Below are 22557 nucleotides of genomic sequence, written 5' to 3'. Positions count from 1 at the left end.
AAAAATTTAAGCTTCATTTACATTATTAATATTTTCTCCCATCACTTTCTTAAACCTAGACAATCAATAATAATAATTCAAGGTGATTTATAGCATCTGTCACTAGACATATAAATGCTCAGACTGAGAATTTAACAATTCTCATTGTTATTAACAGCTAACAGAATTAACAGCTGCAGCAGCAGCTGGATGGAGATGTTTCTAACACACCTCAGATAGTAATGAGAGCTCTGAACTCTAGGTTTGGATCCTAGCTCTGCTGTAGCTACTTCATTTCTCAGTCAAAAGGAGAAAGATATTCATACACCCTATCTTACAAGATTATTGGGATAGACTGCAACCATTTATTGCTCATTTCTTTTAGTCAAGTCTGACTCTTTGTAACCCCATTTGGGGTTTTCTTGGCATGGGGGTGTTTTGCTATTTCCTTCTCCCACTCATTTTTTTTACAGATAAGGGAACTGAGGTAAATGGGATTAAATGAGTTGTCTTGGGGCACATGTTGTCAGAGGCTGGATTTGAACTGAGGTTTTCATTATTCTAGGGTGGATGATCCATCCATTGCACTACCGAGCTGCTCCTTTGTAACCACAGAGTGGCTATAAATATATTGCTATTTTTCATCACAGAATTATTATGACAAAAGCCAAAACTTAACCAAGACTGGGATGCTTCTGTTTTAGGCTACAGTGTACACATGTGTGTAGAATCTTTTAACCTTTTAAAAGTGCCTCCAAGCCCTGTCTAGTCCAGCTTCAGGCCTCTAGAATTATCTGAGGCTCACACTGAGCTAGAGCTGATTAAGGGCCTCTGAGGCCATCTCATCCAGCCTCTTAATTTTATAGACAATGATATTAAGGTTGTGGAAGTTAAATGAATTACCCAAGGTCACACAGGTTAATTAGCATCAAAAGCAGGATTTGAAGCCAGGTAATCTGACTTCAGCATCAGGCACTTTCCCTATTATATGATAATTCAGTTTTTAAAATGTTTTATGATGTTGTCCTTCATTTTTGAAAACCAAAATGACATCACTATTTTAGAATCAAATTACAGTTGTCTGCCTATGGTTGATCAGAACAATACAAGCTCAGAATGTGGTAAAAAAAAAAAAGTTATAATCTGATAAAGAATGAAATGATCAAAAAACAAAGGGAACAATTTATACCAGGACATGAATATTATGTAAATAAACCATTTAATAAAATTTTTATAGTCAGATGAAAAGCGAAACAAACAAAATCTGTGGAAATTCTTTTTTTACAATAGAAATAATCAAAACTATTTATTTACAATAAAATTGTAAAGACAATTTTCTAAGCTCTAAATACTGTGATCAATAAAATGACCATCTCTTATTCTAAAAGACTGATGATGAAACATGATGAGACAAATTAAGGATTCAACATATAAACCCATCCATACCTACATCATATATTCACAAATACACATATGTATACATCTAAATATATACATACATATATACAGATATGCATATACATGCATATCTATCTGTGTATGTATGTATACATATACACACATATACATATGTACACACACATCCATACTAATATATGGCACACGAGGACATTTTTTTTTCATATTTTTCAGTCACTTAACTAAACATTTTTTAACACCTAAGAGCCAGGCACATAATCACAAAGAATTGTTTGTTTTTGAACAAGAAAGTGGGGAGGGTCAGGAAATAAACTTTTTGATTAAAAAATATAATAAAAAAGTGAGAGATGTGTAAATAGGAGGGTTCTACAAATATGTAATGCAACATGCACTTTCTGACGAAATCATTCTCTGGGGAGCTTTGTATAATTCCAAGAATCCTCTCTAGCAGTGAAGATAATCTATAAATGTCCTTAATATGAAACCAAGGCATGTTAATAAAAATATTTTTAAAAACACAAAGCAGGTGGTGATGAACACTACTGAAAACATGAATTTCAAAGTTCAAAGAAACAGGCCATGCGAAGCATAACTAAAGCCTGGCTGAAAAGTCATGTACTTCTTGAGTTGTTCAGTAACAACATCATTAAAAAAAAAAAAAAAAAGTTATTTTTGAGTATAGTTAATGGTAGATTCTTGCCTTGATAGAAATTTTGAACATTAATAAATGCAATTATATTTTTATTTCCCAAGTACATTTGAATTTCACAAGTCCAACATTCCATTATCACAAAGTACACACCCAAGCAAATGCTTACTTAAAGGAACTCTTAATAGGGAAGGTGCAAGCATATTTAAACTAACAATTATCATAATTCTTAAGATTAAAGAATAAAGATAATGTATGGCACATAATATATTTCACAACTAGAATCAATGAAATGGCTAAAACCCACCATGGTCAGCAAATTAGTAAAATGAATCTTCTTATGTTTCTCTCCCTATCCTCCAAGATAATAGTTGGTTTAATTGTCCTCATTAGTAACTCTTAGAGCAAGCTAGCTTTTAAACAACAAAACACAATTACTCCTAGGGGCAAAAGGAATAAACCTTAACACAACTGAGTATGCTTGGGAATTCAGGATGTTAGGGCATAGAGATTGCAAACTCTTTGGAGAACTAGAAACATATATAATTTTTTATGTTTATATCCCCAGCAACAAGCACAGTGTTTTATACATGATAGATATTTAATAAATGTTTACAGAAGGATTATTTATTGAAAATAAATGAAATCTCCAATATTTTGAAAAACTAATTTAAAATGGTATTTTTAGATATTCTTAATGACAAAAACAACTTTATTCCAAAATATCTTGGAATAATCATTGTTTAGAAAAATTATTGTTAAGTAGATTATGAAATAATGGGCAAGAGAGCAATGTATGTTGTGATTAAAAACCTAAATTTTACAATATAGTACTTAACAACAGTTGAACTGATCATGATGAACAGAAAAATAGATGAAATCCAAATTATTATTCCATTTTGATATTTGTTAATAGTTTTGATGGAGGGAAAGGTTGAGGATTCTGGGTGAAATTGACTTTAAGGATTTTCTTTATGGCTTTTTCCTCCCTTTTCATAGTACATATTATTATAGACAACTGAGATAATAGGCAATGTAATAATTATTCTTTCTCATAATTCACAGGCAAAATTCTTTGTGTACTACAAAAATGATGTAGGGAACCCTGAAACTGTCTCTCTCTCTCTCTCTCTGACTTTGGGGGAACGCTAGAGAAACTTCTTGAACCCTCAGAGAAGCTCTTCCCTGAGAAACCTGCCCTAGGGAATCAAGATAAAATGCTTTCATTCTGTTTATCTTGGTGGGACTAGTTGAGTCCAGGACCACTCCTACTTAGCCCAAGCTGGAGATCTAGATTTCTATTGACCTTTATTGAGTTGGAGATTAGTCCAGGGACACTCATTCAAATGGAAAATTTCTATTCAATTCCAAAAATCTCTGTCTGATTTCAACTCAAACTGCCCCCAGATGCTAGCCAAAGTTTCAATTATAAAAAGGGGAAACTGGGCTAAACTCCTTGCAGAGAGGCCAAAGTAGGAATCATGCCAGACCAAGGGCCCTCCCTTGGCATGATTGCCTGTGAGGACACTCTGCCCAATGAGAAGATACTTTTTTCTCAGTGTTAACCCCTCTTTATCTCTCTCATCTATTTTCCTAATGGGAACACATCCCTCTTTACCTCTCTGTGGGGATTTCTCTGCTAGGAACTTTATCTCTCTCTGCCAGAGATATTTCTCCGCTTTATCTCTCCTATGCTAGACCTTTACTTCTCTGTTGGGACCTTGCCATTAAGGAAGTCAGCCTTCCTAGCAAAGGCTGGCTTCCTAGTGCCAATAAACTTCTTTTTGCCAGTCTAACTTTTCAGGTTCGTAAATCCATTTACGAAGGACCTGCGCCAACCAGAAGGGAGTTCCCACAACTCTCTGCCCTGTGCCAAACCTCATCATAGCCACCCACAAAAAGTACGATACACTTTAAGATGTGTTATTTTATCCACCTCAAGATGGCCATGACCCACTGCCAAGAGATTATGTTTTGAACTGACCCCTACCTCTTTCATAGATCTCCCTGTGTCCCTTCCAGGAAAAAGGATGAGGTAATTTTGACATATATATGTATATATATATATATATTTTTTTTTCTCTTTGCATCTTCCTCTTGCCTTAGAAGTTATATGTCTAAACAATATTTATAAAGATAAAATTGTCTCTACAGAAAGAAGCAATTGCTAGACCCTATTATGTGTGCTAGATGCTAAGGATATAAAAAGTGAAAATAGTCCCTGCTTATATTATCCTAGAAAACAAATGAAGAAAGGAAGTATTCATCCCCATTCTTAGCTTGAATGGAAAGGGAAGATATAATAATAATAATGTTTATATGATCATAATAAATAACAACAATAATAATATTAATATTTATATAATGCTACTATGTAGCACAAAATGTGCCAAGCACTTTCCAATTATTATCTCATTTCATTCTCACAATGAGGGAGAGAGTCACTATTATTATCTCCATTTCAAAGGTAGGATTACTGGGGCAAACAGAGGTTAAGGTGTCTGCCCAGGATCACACAGCCAATGTCTGAGGCTGGATTCGAACTGAACTCTTAACTCTAAGCCTTACCCTCCATCCACTGAACTACCTAACTGGCTTCAAAACACATAGCCTCCTGATAGTAGGAGGCGGCAGAGACATGAATGTCTCAGTATAGAGAGACTATTTCTTTTTAGATCTACATCACTATCTAGAGATGAAATTCTCTTGCTTCCTCCCCATTTAAAGCTACAGTATACACTTTAGTAGGCACACAGAAAGTAGCTTGAGGAAATCCAGATTTTTTTTACTGCAACTTATAATAATAATTATAATATGAATGAATATAATTATGATTTTGGAACTTGCTTGCTTATCTTGTGAGAAGCCTAGAGGTATATTCTTTATTACTTGTGCTATTTTCATATTTAAGGAACACTAAAAAAATCTCTGAAAGGTAAATGGCTGGTACCTTTTACTAAACTAACTTCACTTAGATAAGATTCCCCTAGATAGATTCCACAAAATAAATATTTAACAACCAAAAAATAACAACATTATTTACTTCTTGTCTGTATCATAATTAAGTTTTCATTATGCAGCTTTGCTAATATATTTGCTAACAATACAGAAAATGCAGTGGTTGAATTCCAGTAGTGCCAAAAAAGAGAAAACCAATGATCCTTTGAATATACAGATCCCTTTACTTGAAGTTTTATTTTTTTCCTTCACACATTTAATCTGATGTTATTCAATTTACATATTTGGATGTCTTGCATACTTTTTTTTTCTGGAGTCAAAACAAACATTCAAAGAAATAGAAGAAGTAGAGGGAAATTCAAAGACCTCCTGTAGAGCCAATTAACAACTAAAAATATTTAGCTAAGCAGTCATTTAATGACTACTTGACTAAGTATGTTCTTAAATTCTAATGAGGACAGATAACAGAATCCTCTGGAGTAAATTTACTTCACATACATGTAATTGAAGATACAATGCTCCTTTTTTCTACACTGAGAAATGATAAGTGGGTTTAGTATGGGATCAGTGCAGGAAAAACACCATCGTGTTTTTTCCAACTAGAGAGGTCTACTGAATCTGTGGAAGAATGCACAGAAATAAAGATGTTTACTTACAAAATCAAGGTCCATGTGTAAAAAGAATGGTAACATGGGAATATATTGAATTCTTTTACTATTCACATATTTACATACAGGTGTATACAAAGAATCTTTCTAATGTTAGGGTATGAGCATTAGAGTGAATGACTAAATAAATAAATTTCCTCAGGAATAATGTTTACAGGTTGTTAACAAATAACCTTTGTTAACAAAGGTCAAATATTCCATAATGAGCACATTAGAATTCTTAAGAGTGAATTTTTGAGGAAAAACTATAAAAGAAGATTTTTTTGGGGGGTGGGAAAACCAACTTTCTAACTGTTGGAGCTGTTTAAAAGATGAATGGATTGTCTAAAGATATGGTGAGTTCTCACCCTTTGGAATTTTTCAATGAAAAAGGTGGGGGACCTCTTTGAGGTTATGTTATAGTGGGCATTCTTTTTATGTATAGGAATTAGAATAGATGACCTTCTAAGTCATCAAAACTCCTTTATTCAGTGATATCATTCATTACATGAGAAAGAAAAAATTTTTCTCTTCTTGTTGAACATATCTTTGAATTAATAATAAAAATCAGTTGAAAAAATGTGATTCAATATATAAATGTTCACTTTACATAGCCCAGTTTAGGAACACATTCATATATAATGACCTCTTTATAATCCTTGACACTATCACCTTCTCTTTGATACCATAGTATCTGTAGGTTTTTATAAAGCTATTCCCTTCTAGTTCTGATTACTCCTTCTTAATCTCCTTTGCTGAACCTTTATCTACATCAGTACAGCTGAGTGTTCCAGAGTGCTGCTCTAGACCCTCTTCTTTTCTCCTTCCATGCTATTTAATTTCCTAATTTCATTAACTCCCATGGTTTCAATCATTATCTCTCTGCTGAAATTTATATATTCAACCCTAACTTATAGACTCACACCTCCAACTGCATCTCAAACTAGACATCAGAAACATCTTAAACTCATTATTTCCAGAACTGATCTTATACTCTTTCCCCCCTAAAATCTTCCTTAAGGAAAGTTAGCTAACTTCTCTTATACAATTGAGGGCTCTACCATTCTCCTACTTCAGAATCAACTACTCAACTCTTCATTCAGTTTCATGCCCCCCATACCCAATCTGTTCTAAGTTCTGTCAATTCTACTTTCATAAATTTTCTATTATTTGCCTACTTCCCTCCTCTGACACTTCCACCACCCTAGGAAAGACCCTTATCACTTTACACATGGAGGGAGCAGTAGCACCGGTGATAGTCATTTGGTTGATTTCCCTATGTCTAATCTTTTCCCACTTTATTCCATCATCTATCTAATTAATTTTCCTAAAGAACAGATCTTATCATGTCCTCCCCTCTCATTCAATAAACTCTATAGGCCTCTAAATATCATCTTTATAATTAAATAAAGATCCCTCTGTTTGGTATTCAAATTCCTCCACAATTTGCCCTATCTTTCCAGTGTTCCTATAGCTTACTCAGTCTTCACATACTTGGTGATTTAGTGACATAGCTTCCTTGTGGTTTCTGAAACAAGACACGCCACCTGTAGTTCTGAGCATTTTTATAGGCTGACCTCTATGCCTGGAATACTCTCATTCCTTATCTCTGTCTCCTGGTTACCCTGGCTTATTCCAAGTATCAGCTAAAAATCCATATTCTGTGAGAACTCTTCCTGATTTTTAAGGCTAGTGACTTTCCTTAGTAAATTTTCTCCAATTTGTCTTTCCTGTTCTCATGTTATCTTTTCCATTAGATTGTAAACTTATCCTTAAGAGCAGGGTACCTTTTGCTTTTATTTTCCCATGTTCATTGTCTGACATATAGTAGACACTTAATAAATACTTATTGACTATAGACTATATAATATACATACACACATATGTGTGTGCATATATACATGTATATATATATATATATATATAGATAGATGTATCTATATGAGTATATTTATACATATTACATTACTGAAACAACATATAGAGGTAACATATAACATATTCTATCAACCTATCTTTTTAGTTACATATTCACATTTTCAAGTGGGAAGTTTTACTCATAGTTGCAGTACAGTTTATAAAAATCAGAAGATACAGAAACTAGAATTATCTTGCCTTAAGATTAAAAATGATAAATTAGTATATGAAATTATTTTATTTGTTTTAAAAAGCATCTTCTTTATACAACTCTGTAATCTAGCAGAGTGAATCAAATATAACCACTCCCATTTTATATGCAAGAAAAATGAGGCTTGGTGCCTAATTTGACATATGGTAAGGGACAGTGTCTGAGCCCCAAACCAGGTCACCCATCTTGGCCAGTGTGCCTAGAGCAAGAAACCAAGGCAACGCTTCTCTAGAGAAATTCTATCTGAAGGAAAAGAAAGACGTAAAATTTTTCTACATTCATTTTTTCCTAGCTAATTTAGCCATGGAATATTTTTGGTCTAATTATATACAGCTAGAATTCATAAAGGATTTAAAATTTAACCTAAAGGTATAATACCTCTGGGAAAGAAAATTGGGAAAGTTTTAAAGCAAAACAGAAGAAATAAAGCCTATTTTGTGCTTCAAAGTCATATAGGTAATTTAATATTTAGAGGAAAAATCATGTTAGAGTCACATTTCAGGATACACTATTCTTAGGTTATGGAATACTAACATTCTGTTAAACATAGTTTAGCAAATGTTGCCTTAGTGGTTAAAAATCAAGATAACATCTCTATTATATTAACAATAGTTTAATGAATGTTATTTACAGTCAGCTTCTGAGAGTTATCTTTATAATGATGAAGATGCTTGAAAAATTGTCCATGATACTATATATCTGTATCTGGAACATATTCCCCATTTAATTTGTATTTTGCTTATTTTTTGTCAGTAATTTTAGACAACAAAATGTCACAGTTTTATTTTTTTTTTTAAGAAAAATATTCCTATGGTAAAATAAGTCTACATGTCTTTATATTTATTATACAATTTAATTCATATATTACCCATCCATCCATCCATTCATTCATCTGAAATAAATTTATTGCTGCAAAGGTTATACCTTAGTGTTCTTGGGCTCTAATTAGTAAAACAACATATAGAGGTTAAGAACATATAAAGATAAATATAATTTAAAAAGTTCAAACACAATACAATATAACAATACAAAAGATGAGGTAACATGGTTAAGAGTCAATTTACAGGTCCAAATAATATGTTTTGAAGGAGAACAAGAGGACAGAGAGATCAATATGGCTAAAATGATCAAGATGTTTTTAGATAGGCCACATTGGATGGGAAAAGAGATGTAGGTAGGCAATTCCAGGAAGAAAAAACATTATCAGCAGTAGAACAGATATGGAGATAAGCATGTTTGAACAGCATTAAATAGACCAATATGCCGGGAAAGTTTATAAGTCAGCCATGAGGTTGGTTTATAGTGGGGACTTACTGAGCTTAGGCAATAGGTTCAGACCTGAGATTTAGATTTGAGGGTCTATATACCTGAATTACAAATTTTCAAGATTGGAAAGGGCCGTGGAGATCATAGAATTACACTTCTCATTTTATAGGTAATGCAAATCAAATTTTAGAAGGATAAAGTGATTTTTCTAGGCCAAATAGCTCACTAGTGGCTACTAATTCTGTTAAGTAAATTTTTTACGCTGAGCCATTTTCTTAAGAATTGAAGCAATATTATATTTCAATTTTTCTTTGGATTATCCATCCCTGAATTTTTTAATTAAAAAAAAAATCAGCCTAGCATAAAGTACACCTATGATATTTTAAGTAAATTACATGACTCACAAAGACAATGAGCTGACAAACAAATCAGCTGATTGGCTTAATTAGACTGAAGAACTGGAGGATAGAGTTTGTGGATGTGTATGTATATGTGCATGCACGTGTGTATATCAATCAAGCAGACCACTATAAACTATAGACATTCTTGTACCAACAAAAAATAACAAAGAAGAAGATTCAAAGTCTTAATATTTTTCCTTCTATGTAAAAATAATAACCATAAATATTTATTTGTTAGCTTTTCAGGACAATTTTCCTTTAAGAAGAAATGTGTATTTAAAAAATCCAACTGCCTATCCACCCATCTATCTTCAAAAATAATTTATTTTGTGCTAGCTAGTTGCAATGGACCATATCAAAGGCTGGAGGAGATACAGAGATAAATAAGGATATGCATGGATTCACAAGGGATGACTTGGGGGGTGTTGTTGATAGAGGGGGAAATAAGAAGGTATAAGAGTATTTTGCCGAGTTGAGATAGAAGGTAGAGAGGGCTATTATTATTATTAATATTAATGTTCAATCACCATCATGAACTCCTTTACACTTTTTCTCTTAAGAAAACTATTTTATAAGGAGTAAACAAAATCTATTTCTGAACATGCTTGGCCTCTAACAACTGATCCACATAGAAAATGTAAGATTTCAGAAGCAAACATTTCAACTTTTAGATTTTAAAAATATTGCTAAATAGGCAAAATATCTGGGATTTCTTCAGGGTAGAGAATGACTTTGTCAATAAATCCTTGAGAGCTGCCAGGGACATACAACTACTAAGTATCTGAATCATGATTTAAATCCAATCTTTTAGACTCCTAGCCTAACATTTTATTATAGTACTATATATTACATAGCACTATATTTTTAAATGTTATGTTTGTAAATACAAGAGTGATAAATAATTAGAATTAGTGTTAAGAATAGAGCAAAAGGTAAATACATTTTTTATGTATTCAAATACAAATATTTGAAATTATGAATATGTAATGGGGGGGTGAGTGGAGGACACATCTCTGATTTCATTGGCATACCTGCTGAGAACACTAGAAATGCTACCAGTAATAGGTCAGCAGTTGATAATCTTGCAGAGTTTCTAGGGGGAGTTAAAATATTGAGGACTTGCTCAGAGTCAAAAAAGCTACTGGTTAATATTCAGATGAAGCTATTGCTTCAGCCGGGTCTTCTCCACATCTGAGATGAGTTCTAAATGCACTATATCACTCTGACACTAGTAATGCCTATCTGATAGCAGGACTTGATTTGAGTTAGTGATAAATTAAAGTCTTTTGCATATGACTTATTGTTAAGTACTATCTGCTCCATTATTTCTTAAAAAAAATAAGTTAAAGATTTAAATGTTTTCTAACTAATTTAAACTCAAATTTAAAAATATTGAAATCTTTTTGGATTTTGATTCTGCAACACTTTGTTCTGGCTATTCCATCCAGTTTTGTGTTATTCTTAAGTTTGATAAGTATATCATTTATGTTTTAATTCAAATCACTGATTGCTACCAACACAAAACTTATGATATAATACAGTGCTAGAAACTTTCCACATTAATATCTACTAATCAGTGTTGTTCAGGTATTAGTAGGAATCCATATGTCATCCAATCCTATTCATCTACCTTGTACACAAAGGCAAAATATTAGATTTTGTCTAATGGTTTGTTGAAAACCAGATAAATTTCGCTCTCTTTTTATACATAAACCCTTATTTTCCCTCTATTTCTCTTTTTATAATGTCATTTCTTTCCTTTGAAAACTATCAGAAGATGCTTTAAGAATAATCAGATAGCTCAGCCATATTCTACTTATACTGAAATTGAAACAAAAACTAAAACCAGTACCAAAGATTTGCAATTTTTTGCAATTAAGAAAAAGATAATTTTGTAAGATTTATCAGATCATTCACCAAGTAATGTTAAGTTGGAAAATGAATTTTAAAATATAAGGTTGGTGACAGAGTGTTGAACCTGAAGTTATTATATACACTAAGTGTAACATGGACTAGCATCATCCTGTACTATAATGCTTCTAGATACCAGACATATATAAAAGCTTTAAATATGTCATAATTCATAAAGTAATAATTTTGTTAGGATTTGTCACTTCCATTATGTATATATATGGGTGTATGTATATATGTGTGTGCACATTTGAATACACCATAGGTATTCTGAAATTAAAAAAATAAAACCCAACAGAAAGGCAAGAATTTTACTATATGAATGTCTATATGTATGTGTGTGTATATATGTATATATACACATACACATATATATATAATTATTCCCTCTAATTCAAATTGCTTTTCTATCCCAGAAATTATATATACATATATGGTATTATATAATGTAATATCATATATATATATATATAATATATATATATATATATATATATATATATATACATATTACATAATAATATATTTTTATATAATATGATATTATATGATTTCTGGGGTAGAATGGACAATTAGAAGATATATATATATATATAGTGTTTACTAAAGCATTGATGTATGTATAATCTCCATCTTCAAACAACATCCATTGACATCCTAAATTGATCTTTCTCTCTGTCCAGAGTTATGAAAAACTCAGAATATCAAACACATAAACACAATACAAACACACCAAGCACAACAAAGCCCCAATTTCACTAGAGTTTTTATTCCTCTGGTCTTCCTGTTTTATTTTCAAGATCTGATATTTGCTAACCATTCATATGGAAAACATATTACTTAGATGGATTTTTCTAATACTTTTCCCATTTCCACTCTGCTCAGAAAAAGTCATTAACAGATAAGTCCTAAAGAAATTTGGATTCATTTCAAGATGATGAACCTCATGTCTGGTTTAGGAGTAACAGAAAGGAAAAAATATGAATGAGATGCTCTTTCCCATTGATTACTATTCATTTAATCCTCATTTTCTATAGAATGATACTAGACAGTACCTGTGAGCTGTATTCTCACAAGGTATTTATTTCTCATTGAATGAACAAAGGGAAAAAATTCAGGAAAGATGAAAGGGGGGAAAAAAACTCTGACCTGACATTACAAAAAAAAAAAAAAAAAAAGACACTAAGATGAAAACAAAATAGTGTCATGAATTTACATATGGGGTTTTGATGGAATCTAGGGCTGTGTTTTAAGTCAAAACTCACCATCTCAAAACCACTTCTTTTCATCCGCCTGCAGGACTTGAGGTAAGTACGTATACGTTTCCTGGCACGTTCTTGATACTCAGGGAATTGTCGCCTGCATGAGTCAATGATAGCCTGGATCTTTTCTTTGGGCTGCTTAGAGATTGGGACCATTCGGTCCAAGTTTTCATCTACAAACAGCCTGACAAACATCTGTTGGCAAGAGGGAGACAGAGGAGAAGGGTTTGGAGGGCTGCTCTCTTCTCTTTCTAGCTTCCTGTCTTGATTACTGATAGGAAAATACCATTTTCTGGTTTATGCACTGAAGAATTTTGCAATGGAGAGGCAGAAATTTTAAGCAAACACTCTTTAAGGGCTTTCTAAAGGGCTGAATAAAGAAAGAAAGAGAGAGAGACAGAGACAGAGACAGAAAAGAATAGACTTGTGTATAGAAATTATGAAATAATCAACAATAAGCTGTAAAATTGATCACCCCATAACATTTTTTTATTAATAATAACTACAACCGCTACAAGTTAATACTGCACTTTTGGTACTTCGAAAAATACTAATCTTTGAAAATTAGCAATTGCTTGTTTTGTCATGCATAATTAGATTAAGCTGGGAAAGCAACAGAAATAGTTGATCACGGTTGTACTCTTCAGAGGAACAAGCTGTGGCCCCCTTCATCCACTAGATAAACATGCATACTCACACAACCCAACTCCAGTTTTCAGCTGACATTTGGCTTTAAAATTCTAAACAAAACACAGCAATTTTGGTGTCTGGTTGGCCAAGAGTGTTTCATGTACTTTAAAAATCCTTCTGTAAATTAAACAAACATGCGTCTAAAATATCCACATTTACCGAGTAACAACATGTAAAATAAATTGATAAAATTAAACCACACAGCAGTATGGCAAGACTCACATTAAAAGCTTTCAGTCGCTCAGCTTCTACTCCATCTGTCTCATTAACTTTCTCAGAATCTTCTTGCTCATCATGGTCATCTTCATCTTCATCTCCTCTGTTCATTGATAAGTCCTCAGCACCTCTGTCTACACTCTCATTCTTTCCAGATTCATAACTTGAGTAGCTATGTGCAGGGGACTGAGAATAAAAAGAAAAGGGCAATTATATAAGGACATCTGTTGATAAGGTTTACTTTTTATCAGTTGTATCAACATATTCAAACTGCAGATTTAAATAATACACAATATTTCAATAGTTATGTTTTCCATTCATTACATTAAATTCTCATTTACATGAAAGACACACATAAAATGGAATAGAATGCTTGCTTTGATAAGAGTAACAATGATTTTTCTAAATTAGAAAGTATAAATATTTCACTTATATTTATTACAAAAATTAGCAAAGTATCCAGTAAAGACAAAAGAAGATATTGGAAAATTAGTAAAAATGGCCTTCATCCCAGTTTATAATGTATTGCTCTGAGAATGGAAAAGTTTTTCTTAAATATACATAGAATGATAAAATTTTATTGTTGTTCAGTTGTACTGTCCAACTCTTTGTGACCTCATTTGGGGTTTTCTTGGAAAAGATACTGGAATAGTTTGTCATTTCGTTTTCCAGTTCATTTTATGGATGAGAAAGTTGAGGGAAACATCTTGCCCAGAGTCACATAGATACTAAGTTTCTGAGGCTGCATTTGACCCTAAGATGATGAGACTGTAAACCCACTTTATCTATCTTTTGTGCCATCTAAAGAAACTCTCAGTTAGCAAATGATTTCCTCAATAAATGGAGACACACCATCACATGAACAAGCATTTATTAATTACCGACTAGGACCAGACAATGTGTAAAGCATGAGTATTGCAAAGATGACTTAAAAAGTTCCTAATTTCAAGCAGTTCACTATCTAGTGGAGGAGTTCCTACTCTAATGGACATGCAGCAGTCAAGGACAATATTAGTTTAGATCATAAGTTCATTTGCAAAATATTATGTAGAAAAATGATAGAAAGATATGGTAATATCTCATAAATCATGCAAAAACACTTGAGAAGAAGGTAAAACTGGAGAAAGCTTGACCTCAGAATCACCTAAACCACAGCATCCCAAGAGTATTTGTAGATAAAACCAGAAGCAAAACAATAGAGACACAAAATGGAATAACACTGCTGACATTTTTATAATGATTTATAATTCAATTTGAAAAACATTATGTTAAGTGCCAACTTTGTACAGTTTCTATATCAAACAGTTGATATTCCAGAGGACTGAATATAATATGTACACAATAAAATAAAGACAAAGCAATTCTAGGAGGTAGAGATTTTCAATTCATGGAAAAAAGGAAAGGCTTCCCTGATACACTTAACATTTGGATTTTATAAGCTTTGTATGTGATACTACTTAAGGAACTAGAAATGTTATTTAAGGGGATAAAATTGGGGAAAACAGATGAGTCTAATTTTAAATACATCTTTACAAAAAATGAAGCTGGAGGCAATACAATTTTAAAAGCATTTTGACTCTTATGTTCTCTGAAGTGAAATAAATGCAAAGGCTAGAAAAGATCGCAGATGCTGCTTTTACCAGAATAAGTGACCAAGGAAACAGCAATAAATATTAGAAACTTGTTTAAGATCATAGTACATACAAATTAGAATAATTAAAATAAGTGTAGTGTCTAATTAACATAGCTTGAGCCTGATATATTAAAACAAGTTATTCCCCGCTCCCCACCCCCCACCCCCATTGAATAATGGTTAATCTATCAAGAAGAGTTTAAGTATCTACTGTATAATAAAATGATAATCATCAATTCAATCCAATTACACTATTTAACAATGTCTGTGTGCAAGGCATTGTGCTAAGCTCCAAAGAACAGAAAAAAAAAAATAAAAAAAACAGTATTTGTTCTGTTCTGAGGAACTTCTGAGACACATACACACTTATACACAGAGACAGACAGAGATAGAGAGATAGAACGTCTCAGAGAGACAGACATAGATAAGAGAAAGAGACAGAAAGAGACAGAAACAGACAGACAGTGAGAAAGAAAAAGACAGAGATAGATATGCAGCCAGACAGAGATAGAGACTGAGACAGAAAGACAGAGGGAGACAGAAACAGAGACAGAGATGGAGACAGAGACAGAGAGAGATGGAGGCAGAGAGACAGATACAGAGAAGTAGAGAGATAGAAATAGACATACAGATAGACAGATTTGGAGAGAGATTGAGACAGAAAGAGGAAGACAGAAATAAAGAAAAAGAGACAGAGTCAAAAAGACAGACAGAAACAGAGACAAAAAGAGACATAAAGGCAGAGATAGAGAGACTGAGACTGAGAGACACAAAGACAGAGAGACGGAAAAAGAGAGACAGAGACAGAGAGAAAGAGACAAAAAGACAGAGTTTTGGACTTACTGATTTTTGAGAAGTGTATGAGAAATCAATCCATTGAGACATTCTAAGTCATTTGGTGACATGTGACTGAAATTCGGGAGAAAGATTAAGGAAAGACTATAAGGATTTAAGAATGATATGTTTAGAGATGTTAACTGCAATAATGGGAGTTGATAGGGTCACTAAGAGAGAAAAGAGAAAATGTCCAAGGAAAGAATTGTAGTCTACCAATGAATGTTATAAAATTTTTACACTGTAATCTTTTGAATATTATCTTCATTTCCAAATTATGTCTCTTCACCTTGCCAGAAGAGAATCAGAGGATCTAACTTTGATTTTTACTTGTGTACCTTGTCACTAAAGTCATATAAGCTACCCTTTGCTTATACTTAAAATGGAGTTTAAATTAGGCTCTTTGTAAGAATCTTTTGGCTCTAGATTCATCATCTTACATACCACAACTTGTTTAGCCATTCTCAAAGCAATGTATACCCATTTTATTTATAGTTCTTTGCTAGTATAAAAAATTGCTGTTTTAATATTATAGTATACATAAGATTTTTCTTCCTTTTGGCCTCTTTTAGATAAATGAATAGCAGTGTGGCCTCTGGTGTCAAACAGTCTGCATAGTTTAGTCACTTCCATTTGCAAAGTTTCCAAATTCTTTTCAGAATGGTTGGGCCAATTCACAGCTCCACCAAGTCTTTTTTTTTTTTTTTTAATGCACTGTGACATTCTTTTTTCTTTTTTTTTTTTAACATCATTAATACTTCTAAATAATATTCTTATCTCTCCCAAACAGAACTCCCCTTTGTAATAAAAAAGTATAGTTATGCAAAACAAACTGAAGTGTTATTCACATCCATGTCTTTGGCAAGAGGAAAGAGGTATGTTTTACCTCTAGTCCTCTGAAATCAAGAATAATTAATTAGAGGTCTGATGTTGTTTTCCTTTATATTGTTGCGTTCATTATATAGATTGTTCTAGTTCTGTTTATTGCATTCTGCATCAGTTGACAGATCTTCCCAAGCATCTCTACACATTCATGTTTTTCATTTCTTAAGGTCCAATAATATTCTCATATTCATATATCACAATTTGTCTAGTTACTCTATAATTTGTAGATTATTTCCAATTTTTCTTTGGCACACAAAAATTCTGCTTTAAGTAGTTTTGCACATTATGAGAATGTTCCCTCTGCTTCAGATCTAGTTAAGGTATATTTCTAATCTTAACATCACTGAGCAAAAATTATATAGTATATTGTTTAGTAACTATCTTAGTGTGGTTCAAAATTATCTTCAAGACTTGAATGATTATTTCTTCAAAAACATCAATTCACAGCTTCACCAAAATTACATTAGTTTTTACATAGTTTTATACATAATTTTACATAGTTATACATATTATATATTGTTTCTGTCTCATTAGTATACCTTCAACAATTACCAAGAACCTTTAGGATATTTTTTTTCTTTACAATCAAAATGCTTTTTATAGCCCAATAAAGTATCTCCCATGCAAAATGTTGAACTCATATAAGATTCCTTGGACAGTATTACAAGGTACCTTCCACAAGGAAGAATCATCTCAGATAGAGTTTAAGTGGAAGACAGAGTCCATCTAAATGAGAAGTGACACAAGTGTTTTTGAATAACATTGTCCAGCTTGTACCAATTTATGGATCATTTTGAAACCTGCTAAGTAATATTAAAAATCACACAAAAAAGTTCTAACTGATGATCCATGTAGGAAAACACATATCAATGAAGAATGGGTAAGATAAGTGATTTGATGGATAGCAAACTGAGTTATGTATCAGAATATGTAATTTAAACAAACATTATGGATGAACAATGAAGTGGGCCCAAAACAGAACTGAAGTAAGAAAATTGACTGCATTGTAATTAGAAAATTTAATGTTTTAATGACCCAAAGTTTTTAGCCTGAAAAAGGTATCTCTCTTTTTAATATTGATGCATTTTGGTGATGTTTGTGGCTATTTATCATGAAATATCACAGTCTCTGATGGATCATAGTTGCATGTCACTTTAAGAAAAAGGGACAATTACAAAGCAGATGTGAATAAAGAGCAATATACTACCAAATCAATCAATAAACATTTATTAAAAATTTACTGTATTCCTGCGATTAAAAAAAAAGTAAAAACAAAACAACAACAACAACAAAAAACCCAATAACCATCCTTGTTACAAAGGAACTCATAATTTAATGGAGGAGAAATCATGCAAACAACACTGTCTGAACAAGCTGCATGCAAGATAAATTGGAGATAATCAACAGAAGGAAGGTACCAGAATTAAGAAGAATGAGAAAAAACTACCTGTAGAAGTTGAGATTTTCGCTAGGACTTGAAGTAAGTCAGGGGCAGTGATTAAGGGAGAGCATTTCAGACATAGAAGTTTTAAAATGCCAGAAATTTGGAGGTGGAGATTCTTTTTTTGAGGAACAGTAAGCAGGCCAGTTTCACTATATTGAAGAATATGTGTTAAAAGACTAGAAAGGGGTATGTGTGTGTGTGTGTGTGTGTGTGTGTGTGTGTGTGTGTGTGTATGGGCATGCAAGCATAGGTATGTGAACAAGTTATAATGGGCTCTGAAAAACAAAAATAAGATTTTATGTTTGATTGCGGAGTTAATAGGGAGCTAATGAGGTTTATTAGATGGGGAGAAGGGAAGTGAAATGATCAGATCTGTATTTTAGGAAGTCTACTTGGGCATCCCAATGGAGAATGTAGTGGGGAGACTGATTCATGGCAGGAAATCAATTACCAGACTATTACAATAGTCTAGGTATATGGTGATGAGTGCCTACATCATGGTGGTGCAGGGTAAAAACTAGAAGTTATCAATATTATCATAGGACAATGATCAGAAAGGGAAATAGATCTGATAGTAGGAATAAAGGATGTCTGCAAGAGTACTGAGATAACATCAAAAAATGTGGAAGCTGTCAAAATTTTAAATGACTCTTCTCTGGAGAATTCCTGGGAGGACATGTTTAATAGTTCAATAGGAAAGAGAAGTCATGGGCAGGTTGTATTCTGCCTCATTGGAGAAGCATTCACTGATCCATTGAAATGTCATTGTTCAGTTGTTTTCAGTGCTGTTCAACTTATTACTTCATTTGGGATCTTCTTGGCAAAGATATTACCTTGAACCATATATCTTCTCAGATAAAGGAGGCAGCATAGCTGCTAGATAGCCCAAGGATGGGTAGTGGATGGTACAGAGGAGGATAGATTTTTCCTGAGGAAAGCAAAAAGTCTCATACCTATCAAACACGATTTGTAGGATCTGGGGCGTGATGGCAAAAGAGGGGTTGTTAGGAAAAGGGTAGTAAGGAAAGACAGATGATAAGATTAAAATTTGGGTTTTGCTCTATGGAGGTCTTAAAGAAAGCTATAATACACAAGGATACAATGAAATGAACAAAACTAGAAGCACATTATACACAGTAATAGTAATATTGTATGATGATCAACTATGAAATAAAAGTACAATAATCCCAGCAATTTCAAAGAACTCATGATGAAAAATGCTATTCATCTCTAGAGAAAGAACTGATATTGTCTGAATATGGACTTAAATTTTCTTTTTCTTTTTTTTTCTTTCTCTTTCCTTCATTCTCATTTTTCCTTCTTTTTTTATCTTTCTCTCTTTCTTCCTTCCTTTTTCTCTTCCTTCTCACTTCCCTTTTATCCTCAAGTTTTCTTGCACAAAATGACTAACATGAAAATGTTTTACATGACTGTCCACATATAATCTGTGTCAAATTACTTCCTGTCTCAAGGAGGGGGAAGGAAAGGGAAGGATACACTTGATTAATACTTTAAGAAATAACAAATGTTAAAAATTATCTTTAAGTGTAATTAGGGTAAAAATTAAATGTTATTTAGAAAAAAAGAGAGATCTATAATTAGAAATTTTAAGATTACTTTGGCAGCTGAAAGGAAGATAGAGTAAGGAGAAATCTATGGCAGGGTGACCTGCTGAGATCATGACTTGCTTTAAAGCTATTATCTCAGAGATGCTATCTAGTTGTTAATCAAAGAATGAGAATTAAAATTACTAATAAAACCAAGAACAATGAAAAGATACATTGCAGGTATCAAATAATCCCATCATGTTACCCATGATTCTAACACTATACTCTCCTCTACCTAGAAATCTTCTTTTCCCCTTCTCAACCTTATAATCTGAAGCTGGGGTAGAGTAATTCTTCTAGTTTGAGTTGGAAATCTCTTCTGCCTTTATATATCTTAAGAGGTATAATATCATTATAAAAGATGCTATGGGAGAAAAGTAGGCAATATAGACACCCCCTTTACTTTCTAATTCTTTGCCACTACACAAAGATCTGCTATAAATATTTTTGTACATATCGGTACTTTTCCTCTTTCTTTGATCCCTATGGGATATAGGCTTAAAATGTGAATTCTCAATCAAAGGATATTAATTATTTAGTGACTTCTTTGGTATTGTTCTAGATTGCTAGATTTGGGGACATGGCTTCAAGAGAAATTGTTGCATTTGACAATTCATATTTTCATAAAGATTTTATTACTTCTCCTTTTTCCTTTTTTGGAGAATAAGAAGCAGAACAATTTAATTAAATTTTTTTTTCTAGAGAAAATTTGGTGCTTTTTAAAATTTATTTTTAACACATATTGCTTTATGAATCATGGTGGGGGAGGGAAATCAAATCAAAAAGGAAAAAACCATGGGAGAGATAAAAAAAATAGAAAAAAGAAGTGAACATAGCATAATGATTCACATTCAGTCTTCTTAGTTCTTTTTCTGGATGCAGATGGCATTTTTTGGCCAAAGTCGATTGTGATGCTTTGAATCAATGAACCACTGAGAATAACCTAGTCTTTCAGAGTTGATTATGGCACATTCTTGCTGTTATTGTGTACAATGTATTCTTGGTTCTACTTGTTTCACTCAGCATCAGTTCATGTAAATCTTTCCAAGCCTTTCTAAAATCAGTTTGTTCATCATTTTTTTATAGAACAATAATATTCCATTACCTTCATATACCATAACTTATTCAGCCATTCCAAAATTGATGGGCATGTATCCTCATTTTCCAATTCTTTGCTAACACAAAAAGAGCTGCTACAATATTTTTGCACAAGTGTGTCCTTTTCCCTCCTTTATGACTTCCTTGGGATACAGACCCAGTAATTTGTCAAGGGTATGAAAAAGTTTTATATATAGTTCCAGATTGCTCTCCAGAATGGATGGATCATTTCACAACTCCATAAACAATGCATTAGTGTTCCAATTTTCTCACATGCCCTCTAACATTTACTATTATCTTTTCCTGTCATCTTAGCCAATCTGAGAGGTATGAGGTAGTATCTTAAGAGTTGTTTTAATTTGCATTTCTCTAAACAATAGTGATTTAGAGCATTTTTTCATATAACTATAGATGGTTTTAATTTCATCATCTGAAATTGTCTGCAGAACAGATTATTCTATTTGCTAATTGAAAATAAAAAAAATATATAAAAGTTTGACTACTTTTATGCTTTTTCCTCAAAAGGAAAGTAAAGTAGTAGAGCATTTATATAGTGAGGAAAAGAACAATTAAACCACTAATGTTATACTGGTACTCCTGAAATATTAGAAGGACAAGAATACACCTTCCAGTACACTGAGGGAGATTGTTTATGGAAGATATAGAGGAAAACACAGACAAGTCACAAAAATACTAGAAGGTGTGATGAGGATATAATCTATATTGTTGGTGGGTTGGCTGACACCAGAAAAATCATGGACCCATCAAAGAAAAGAATGTAGAAAAGAGCATTTTACATAGCCATAGGTGTAATAAAAGATACAAAATATAAATCATATAGTTATATTACTATAGTAATTGCAAATTGCCAAAATTTTATTTTTTTCTATTTTCCAAAAACATTTGCTTTAAGTAATTTTTACCTCCTGGAAAGGCAGAGCAATCTATACTTATATGAAATGTCTTAGATGATCTCAGAACTAATATACTCTTCTAAGTCATGAAAATGATGTATAAGAAGTTCCGGGATGAATATTTTCAGCCCAATGATACAATGAATGCCCCATTACCTAATGATTCAAGTGCTATATGGTGGTATGTTCCTGGGATCATCAGAATGACTAATACCCCCTAAATGACATTCCATGGAGCTTTAAAAACCTGAGAAAACCAAAATATAGGCACATTTAAAAATAAATGGTCTGTAATTCATTTATATTTTAAACAACATTTTGAGTTTTCAAGTAATGGAGAAAAAAGTGAACAGAATTCTCTCAAAACTCATAAAATTTAAGATATACATATGTATTTTTATTCTTATGTATACATAAATAGAAAAAAAGCATATGATGTTATTTCCAAAAAATTCTACAGTATGGAAAGGCTTTTATGGCCTTAAGAAATGAACGGGTTTGGGGGATTTTGTATTTTTTTTTTAACCAAGAACAGAAGTCTAGCATTCAAAATTTTACAATAAAATGTGAATATATAAGTAGCTCAGTTATATATATATATATATGCATATAAATC

General features: G+C 32.5%; 1 protein-coding gene across 5 annotated transcripts in view; it reads right to left on the bottom strand.

Moving 5' to 3' along the window:
• Positions 1-22557, bottom strand: part of NOL4 (nucleolar protein 4) — a 473540-nt gene that overhangs the window by 91009 nt on the left and 359974 nt on the right. For 4 of the 5 annotated variants that reach the window (XM_031946460.1, XM_031946463.1, XM_031946462.1 and 1 more), the window contains 2 exons: positions 13533-13712; positions 12624-12815 (listed from right to left, as the gene is read on the bottom strand). In XM_031946460.1, coding sequence (XP_031802320.1) covers positions 12624-12815; positions 13533-13712 — 372 coding nt within the window. The remainder of the gene's footprint in view (positions 1-12623; positions 12816-13532; positions 13713-22557) is intronic. The other variant, XM_031946461.1, reaches the window with a different exon arrangement.

Source organism: Sarcophilus harrisii, chromosome 1 (genome assembly GCF_902635505.1).
Source record: "Sarcophilus harrisii chromosome 1, mSarHar1.11, whole genome shotgun sequence".
Lineage (NCBI taxonomy): Eukaryota > Metazoa > Chordata > Mammalia > Dasyuromorphia > Dasyuridae > Sarcophilus > Sarcophilus harrisii.
Note: the sequence above shows the minus strand (reverse complement) of the source record. Positions and strands in the feature narration are given on the sequence as shown.